Source organism: Electrophorus electricus, chromosome 8, assembly GCF_013358815.1.
Source record: "Electrophorus electricus isolate fEleEle1 chromosome 8, fEleEle1.pri, whole genome shotgun sequence".
NCBI lineage: Eukaryota > Metazoa > Chordata > Actinopteri > Gymnotiformes > Gymnotidae > Electrophorus > Electrophorus electricus.
The window spans coordinates 18,468,253-18,477,419 of record NC_049542.1 but is presented as its reverse complement, the minus strand read 5'-3'; the positions used below and the strand labels follow the sequence as shown (position 1 = coordinate 18,477,419).

Below are 9,167 nucleotides of genomic sequence, written 5' to 3'. Positions count from 1 at the left end.
AAAAGAAAATATGTCTATATTCTTTAATCATTGTCATAACCTTTCAGTTAATTAGCTATTTAATGTCTTCCTAACCTACAGGATTCCAAAATTCACCTCTCCATAGTCTGATACACAAATATTTTCACATGCACCATTACACAGTAGAACTGAGTTTAGTATTTAGTGTTATGATCCTCTATTAGAGGTACAAAAAAAAAATGCTCAGTCGAGAATCTTATCTTGGGCTTACAACACTTGAGCCTTATGTCACAACAAACGTGTGAGCTCGTAGCACTTGAGTGCTTGATATGAAAGACAGCTGGCTTGAGCTTAAAACCACTAGCAATTTCCACATTATAACCACTTCATAAGCTTTTTGATTCCTCAATGATTTAAGAAAAATAAGTGATAAAGGTTTATTAAATAAAGTAAGAATATGAAAATTGACTGTATGAAAAATTCCAACTTATAGATTTTTTTTCAGTTTAATTTTAGAACATAGTGATGATTACTTACCTAACCAAGGCTTTCTTTTTGTTTATTAGGCTTAGTCATAAAATATTTAGTTTCTTCAGTATATCACACTGTACAATTGCCAAAGATGAATTATAAGGACATAGAAAAGGTGGGATACAAGGGCATACACAGTCACACCAAACCAGTGGTCTGTATTGATCTTACTGCAGCTGTGGTCACATATTATATTAGGTGTAAATTCAAGTGTCCATTCAGGACATATCTGCATTTTCCCAAAAAGGTCCTGTCCATCACAAATGATTAACTAACAGAAAAAGAAAGAAAAAAGAAAGTTAAACATTTGTCATATAGAAGTCAAATTATTTCTTTTAATGATATAAGCACTAACTATTAGTGCTGGCGGATGAACCAATCATCTATCATTTTAGGAGTGATGAAATTACAATTACTGTCAGTAACTGTGTATCAACACTACATTAAATCAGTAACAAATGAAATGCCCAATAAACCACAAACATGTATAAATTTCATATGGTTGTCTTTTTAAAGACATATTTGCAGGTATAATTCAGCACTGATGCAGAAGGAATAATTAATATTTCTTTACCCTTACACACTTGCATTAGATACACTAACATAAAATGAAACCACTGCCAACTTGAAGAAAGGCCACTTGTTTGTCACTTAAGTGTTATCTGCAGTCTGCCAAATAACAGATCATTTTGAGACTACACGACTCTGATTTTAGCTTTCACAGGAACAATGAGGACATCTACATTATTCACACAGAGCAGAGCACAAATATTATATAGGAATAATTCTCTTTCTATGCAGTTACTTTTGGGAGGTGGGTGTGGTCGTCGCGTTGATGTAGTGCTGTCAACATTCTTTGGGAATATCATAATGTCCAACTTAATTTGGATTATATAAGGTCGATCACATGTAACTTTTCTTAGTTTCACATAGTTTGGAACATCATAGACACCTATGCAATATCATGGATTTTTTTTACTTATAGTATAGTATCTCATATTCAGCACTGGACAGAAATGTCTGCAGTAGGAGCTAGAGAAGCATGAAGACAGCTTTGGGCTCAGAGCACATGCAGCACTCTGTCCATGCAGCGGAAAGAGACATGAATGAGTGCTCAGCGTCTGGTTGGCGGACGACCGGCTCCATGTGTCCTGTCTCCACCATGCCCCAAACCAACTGATGATGTCACCTCCTCCAGGAAGCTGTGAAAGAGTGGGAAGAACTATTTATTACCATGTTTACCACATTCATGATAACATACATAACAACTTTGAAAACCTGCTAGCACTGTCCTGAAATGTTTCATCATTATTAGCACCAAATAAAACTATTATAATAATTAATGCCTCTTTAAAATATGTAAACAATGTAATTCCAGTCTTTTATTAACTCTTTCTAAAAATAGTAAATAGTTTTATAGAAATGTACTATTTCTATAAATACTAAATACATTCTGTTGTATATATTTATTATTTATATTTACCTATTGAATACAGGTAAGGCTGATGGACCCAAATTTGATTAAGGGTCAGTACAAGAACATTGTGCTGTCACATAGCCATATATATGTCAAACTGAGACATAAGGAACCATTTACATCTCATTTTGTTCTGGTCTATAATGCTGAGTACTAGAAAGTGATGCATTAGCAGTCGTTAGATCAAGAAAATCAAGTCTGGAAGTTCACTAAAAACATGAAATGGAACTTCACATGTGAGAATAGCAGCAAGAGGTGATGCAATGTTTGAGTTGTTTTTTTTTTTAAATAACGCAGTCACAGAGGATTCATTGCAAATGGAACAACAAAAGAAGAAAAAAAAGAGAAGGGTAATAACCACAGATTAGGGTTATAATAGAATGTTTTCCTTTCTTTCCACATTAAGTTTTGCACATTAGAGCACTACTAAAACCTTTCAAATAACAAATGGGGCTGAATGGAGTGATGCAAGGACACTGATTGCTTTTTATATAACACTGCTGAAGGTTGGTAAAATGTGGGGACATTCTGAACAGAGTAGTATTGCTGTGGGCTAAAGCAGGGGCAACTAATACACAAAAACAGAGGTGAAAGCCACTGACCTCTTGGTGTTGTGAATTGTTGTTCCCCCAAGCACAATGCGCACCCCTGGCATAGTGCGGTTCAGGTTGTAAACAGTAAGTGCTTCCTCATATGTTGCCCCTCCGATGATGAACACAATAATGTCCTGTGGCCTGCAACGGACAGACTCATAGTCAGTGACAGACAATCACACAGCAGTGGGCATTCATATGGGGTGAATACGCTTATTATACAGTCATTTGCAAGTATTCCTCTATTAAGAAAAACAGAGGGAAAAGTGGAGGAAAAAATATTCCCATTTTACTAATTTTGCAGATGTAAGACAGAATGCAGTCATTACTGCAAATTTGTGTCAGGTTATCATCTGACGCTAAAATATGCATGAATGGTTTATAATATTGCATTTTTTAAGAGTCTAAATACTTCCACAATTAGTATGAGACTGTATGAGACTGAGTATATTTTTCTATTTAAAAAAAACGTTGTTTAATGTTTAAGGCACTCCTTGTCTCTGTGGAACACACTAAAGTTAGCTGATTTACTGAAGGGCTAAAGCTAAAAACAAAGCAGATTTGGACGTAAAGCCACATGGAATGAAAATGGCAGCTACACGGAACAGGGTTAAGCAGTGAGGGAGTTCAGTTGCAGGAGGATGTGAACCTGTCCCGCAGAGAGTTTGGCCCAAGGTATGGGAACTGGCTGTCCTTCAAACGGCCTTTAATCAGTTGATCCAGTGTGTCATGCAGCAAGGGTTGGTGCTGGGTGTAGACGTTCTCAACACCCTACACACACACACACACACACACACACACACACACACACACACACACACACACACACACACACACACACACACACACAAACACACACACACACAAACATAAACACACACAACCAAGAAAAATTACTATAACTACAACTACATCATGACTATAATTACTATAAAATAACTGCTAATTGAAATTGACAGAAAATTGACACAAGAAATGTACATATTGAGACACAAATACAAACATTAATGCACTTTGTGATCACTTCATACAAACTGTCACAAATCTCAATACATACATACATATATCAACTGAGAGTTTGTATTTAAAATCAGTAGATGGCGTTTATTGTCTAATCTTGTACCTTGAGTCCTTTGAAAAACTGCTTTGTGATGGCCACAGCATCTGTGGGGGTAATGAGATCACTTCCTCTGATTCGCTTGCCTCCATATTCAATCACAGACTGTACCATCTGTTTGCAAAAATACAAAATTTATATTTCCATATGTGGCATGTAAAATACAAAATCGATATTATATGGAACAGTCTACCATATAATACCTCTATTTACATCAAAGCAATATGTGGAACAGAAAAGAAATGAGCTCTGCAACCTGATAAGTGTGGTGGGAGCCATCACCTTGCGGTACCTCTCAGACACGCCTCTTCTGTTGAGCTCCTCCAGAAGGCTGGGCAGGATGTTGCTGCTGTGTCTTTCATAGCGCAGGGCGTAGAGCATCACCAGTCGCACCGCGTCCAGCTCTGCCACACGTGGATTCTGCAGCAACCGCCGGACGTTCTGTAGTGTCGCAGCAGGGGAAAGTTTTCAGCCTAACCTTGTGATGAAAAGCCCATCCACTCCAAGCTAACTGTCTGTCAAAAAGCTTGCGAAAGATTTTCTTTATTTTCTGAATAATGCACAAAGAAATCTACATAAAATGTTTTATTAACAAACATTTAATAATACTTTGAGGATGTTTTGCCAATTTGAAGCAGATCCACACTCCGGTGTTGCAGCTGTCATGGTGCTCAGTGACCATGCTCTCTTTATTTTTGCTTTGTTCCCTGTCTTTGGCCTTCTCCTGTGTTGGCACTCCCCGTCCTTTGCCATCCTCAGGTGTTTCTTGTTTTATTTCATTAGTCTGTATATTTAAACCCCTTGTTTTCCAGTACCTGCTGTCAGTTTTCCTTATCTGCATGCATGTAGACAAGCTGTTTTTCCCCCACGTGTTCATTATTCACCCTCTTAAACCCAGCTGTGTTTTCCTTGCTCATTCCGATTGTTGCTTCATTCCGGTTTTGTTCGTTTTTTGTTGTGTTTGCTGTTCTCATTTCTCTTCAATAAAAACAGCTAACACTTGCATCTTGCTCTGTGCCTTTTGGATGTTACACAAGCTCAGATTCATGTTTATCAGTGTCCATTGTTCCATGGTATTAAAGTAGATCTTCCCTAAATAATTGACAGTTTCTTTTGTTCAAAATGTTAAGAGTACGTATTACAAAGGTTTTAAGGAAAGCCTGAAAAATCTGACTGTTCACATGAAGTGTGTACAGCAGTTAAATGTGCTGGAGGTACAAACTAATTGTTTGTTTACTATTCTTGTTTAAACTAAATTAAATATTTATATTATTTCCTCAGAAACAACCCATTAATATGTCATTAATAGGTCATTTACTGCAAACGGACAAAAGAAAATATACTCTCTGAGTTTCTCCATAATTTTGTCAGTCAGCATAGTTTTGCATGTTTCTGGGCTTCAGCCAAGAAGACATGGCCTAAATATAGGTGGTTGTTCTCAGTCTTCAGTGTGTGCAGTGAGGCATGTGCGGCATGCTGTTAATGAGCACAGCGGACTGGGTACCTGCTGGGCGCTGGAATGGTCATTTTGGCAGGCCAGTTCTTGTTCTACCTCAGACACCTCCATCAGCAGCCTCTCACTGACCAGACGTGAGAGCTCGCCCACCACCGTCACATGCTTGGACACTGTGCCTGACATCTTCTTAAACTGTGGGTAGTTGTCCACGAATGCCTGCAGAAAGAGGGGGTGACAGCCCACAAATGGCAGGGAATTGAGTGATAATGATATGTGACGTAGAAGACTGCACTATGAGGACAAGGTACTGCAGCATGCTCCTCAGCCTCACCTTCATGTCAGCAATGGACTCCAGTTTCTGCTGCCCCTTTGGCTTTTTCTTCTGGAAGTCCTCCATTAAATTCTTAATATTTGTTCCAATCTCACCAAAATTTAAATACAGATTCTGTGTCACAGAAAGAAGATTTATGAGGCTCACTTTAATAAGATCACACACACTTTCAATCTGATCTGCTTAAGACCAGGCATTGTTAATTTTTCATTGTTTGCTATGGCTGGTTTCCCAAACAAAGATTAATCTAAATTTTTAATTAAAAGGTATTCACATTAGAATCCCCACTGACACTCTAATCCAGCCAAAATCTTAATCTAGGTTTGAAATACCAGACATAGTGTGATATGCATGTTATTAAGATACATACATCTTAAGCACTATACTGTGAGTTTGGTGTTACCCACATTGGCATAAAACTCATCATTCTCTGCAGACAGCACCACCTCCTTCAGGTCTTTATTGATGCCGGGCACACGGGACAGGTCTATTCTATTGTTATTGAGGGCAAGTAACTCATGGACCATAGCCTGATATGTCCACTGGAGGAACAAAAGCATAAACATGCCATTCAGAGAACACACTAAGCTGGATCAGAAAATAACTTTATTAAAACTTTGTTAAAGTAATCAGAACAAGCAGCTGACAAGAATAAATGCTTGGGGTTCCTCTAACAAGCAGTACTAGTAATAACAATAGCACTAAGTAACAAAATTCTTACTAAAATCAGAGGGTCTGGGATCATTTTACACAGTGGTCTCTACTGCTCTCTTGTGACCCCAGCTCATAATTACAGCAACTGAAGTATCTACTATACATTGATCACAAGAAAATGAAAGATTCCATAACTCAAGAAGCAGGTTCTCACCTGGTTAAGGAGGGGTGTGATGGCATCGTCACTTCTGTCCAGAATTAGGAGGAGAGGAGATACTTCTGTTTTTCTGAAGTCAAAAAGCTCATACTCCTTGGTGATGATTTGCTTCAGAAAAAGAAAATTGGTAAAAGATTATGCCATATGTACAGTATGTATACCTGGGAAATACACAATACAAGTATAAAACAGCTTTAAAGCATTTGAAAAAATTCATTCACATTTTTGAATTTACATTTGCCCTATTTCTGTTGTTCATGATTAATGACGGCATTTTTACAAAACAGGCTCAAAAGGTTAACTATATAAGCATTTTGTAAGACATCAGTAATAAGTGAATACCTTCGGGTAATAATGAACTTCTAATTCTACTACTGTATATATTTTTACTGGGAGGGACACCTTACCTTAACACTCTCAGCCAGTCTCTTGGCCATGTCAGAAGAGAGCTGGTAGCGGATCATGGGACATTTCTTCAAGGCCAGCAGCACAGAGGTCAGGCCTTGAGTGACACGTGGAAGAGTAATAGGCTCCCAGCTGCGACCCTGAAGCAAATAACACAATCACAGAGCACAAGTCAAGTATAGCTGAGTGTATATTTGAGAATCAATGAGAATAAAATGTTTTGGTAAAACAACAATGTAATTTTTTTCAAAAAATGTTAAAACTCACAATTATCTGGAATCTATAAGAATATTCTCTGTACCACGGACAGTGCATTAAAACAAAATTAAACTTGTCAGCATAAAGCTTTTTCAGCATCATGCTGCATACTGCCAGTGTCCCATATCCCATGACTCTTACCCTGGATACTCCATGTAGGTTGAGGGAGAAAAGATGAGGATTCACAGCGATAAAATCTCCATAGAACTCCTGCAAAGACAACACAATACAATCCTTTTTTTTTCTAATGTATGGACTGAATGCTACAAGTTGTTTTTATTATTATTATTATTATAATTACTCACTGTGTATTACTCCTCACTAGTAAACCATAACTTGTATAAAGGAGAATGGCTGTAAACCCTCTGCCACATGTTCCAGCAGGGCATTTTCTGCAGTGTTCCACCATCTTACTAACCTGAACCTCTGCAACGACCTCCTGTTCATCTGCCTCTGCCAAGGCCTTCACTTCACTCTTACTAATGACGTTACTGAAATCTACAGAAACAGACAATTCAGCAGGTTCATAATAAAGGACAGACATATTTATAATAACATTTTGGATTGGATTGGGAGCTATGATGGATACGACAATGAGGACTACGCATGCTGTTCCTCACAGATGAAGTAGACGCTGTACTTCGGCCGACGCAGCTCCTGGATAAGATTCTCCACATTCTCCTATGCACAGAAGATTTATGTCAATATAATACGAATGTATGGCTTTGTGGAGGCAGATGTTTTTTATACTGCTGTCATGCTGTATTGCCAGGACTCTACCACCAAATCATAACTCTAAGCTGAATATTTAAATGATATTTTGTTTTTTGCCAGTTTATTATTACGGCTCTTATTATTTTGTTATTATCCCTATTGCTAATATTTTTATATTTTCATAGACTGTTTGTCTTGTCACACTTTGTTTTTGTTTCCTTTAAAGTATTCTTGGTAATGTGAAATCAGTCTTGTATGTGTGTGCAGGATTTTCAGATATCAAACATCTTAGGCCCCTGGGCTGCGAATGTACATAAGCTTGTCGTTCTATTGTTGTTTACCGTTGTAACTGAGGGCCACACAACTTCACAATCCAGTGTGTTATCATAACTTAAAGAATAGGCACCTTAGTGGGTCGCAGGTAGCAGATGGCCTTCAGATGTTTCATGCTCTCTCGGTTCTGCGAGTCAATGCGTTCAAACAGGTAGACCTCTTTTTGCAAGATCTCGGACTGTGTGTAGACCATACTCACGATGCTGGTCTATAGCAAAAAAATTAAAGTGAGATAAAGAAACACTGGCTGATAACTAGCTAGCTGCTTAATGAAAGGTCCTAGCCTGAGTGTCATGATATTAAATAAACTGATTAGTAATTCGTGCTCTCATAATAAAAAAAAAAATTAAAAACAAAAACAAAAAACAGAAAATATCTGATAGTCGAGTATTGCCGAGAATTGTCACCGTGATACTGCAGGCTTGCGTGTTCTTTAAAGGGTGGAAATAAGAAGTTTTCTCATTAATTTTAAACGATAGTTACTGCAAAGCCTCATCTGGTTTCCCCAATTTGAGTACATCCGATACTTGTTGTAAAGTTCTATTTTGAATAAAGTGTGAAGAGCTCTGAATTATGTGGATAATAGCAGGAACTAGCTAGGATAGCTAGGTTAAATAACTGAACCTACCGTCTCTTTATCCATGAGCAAAACCTTCATCCCCGTTCCACTGCTTTCTATCATTTTGGAGACGTACTGCTTGACAGCTAAAACCACGTTCATTTTTATCAACAGTGCCTTTTTCAATGCCTATTCAACAGAAATTGTTTTAGATGAACAAACACGTAATAACGTAATAAAACACAAGGTATCTCTAGACAGTATCTAGTTATAGTGCACCGAATTTTTGTTGACAATGGACACAACTCCCTGTATCCCTCGTAAAACCTTAATACTTCCGGTGTGTCTAACGAAATTGTAATACGGATCTGGGATCTGTTAGTATTATCAGTTAGAACAGCTGGTTACGAAAACTCATCGCCATAGCGGACCTCGAAACAGTTCACAGAGGAAGGACAAACTATCCCACAATGCAATGCGACAATGTAAAGTAAAAACGCCATATTGGTAACGCAGTAAAACGCCATACTGTTAAGGTAACCGATATTTCTTTATTTGTTT

The 9,167-nt window shown here is 37.8% G+C and overlaps 1 protein-coding gene across 1 annotated transcript; it reads right to left on the bottom strand.

Annotated features, from left to right (window-relative positions):
- Positions 1-451: 451 nt before the first annotated feature.
- Positions 452-8,949, bottom strand: vps45 (vacuolar protein sorting 45 homolog). Its single transcript, XM_027026147.2, has 15 exons — positions 8,676-8,949; positions 8,121-8,255; positions 7,621-7,681; positions 7,419-7,498; positions 7,142-7,210; positions 6,745-6,882; positions 6,335-6,445; positions 5,874-6,008; positions 5,467-5,580; positions 5,184-5,351; positions 3,962-4,120; positions 3,686-3,793; positions 3,212-3,333; positions 2,572-2,703; positions 452-1,694 (listed from the first exon to the last, which is right to left on the bottom strand). Exons 1-15 carry the CDS (start codon positions 8,766-8,768, stop codon positions 1,607-1,609), a joined length of 1,713 nt encoding a protein of 570 aa, XP_026881948.1. The 5' UTR covers positions 8,769-8,949; the 3' UTR covers positions 452-1,606.
- Positions 8,950-9,167: the final 218 nt, after the last annotated feature.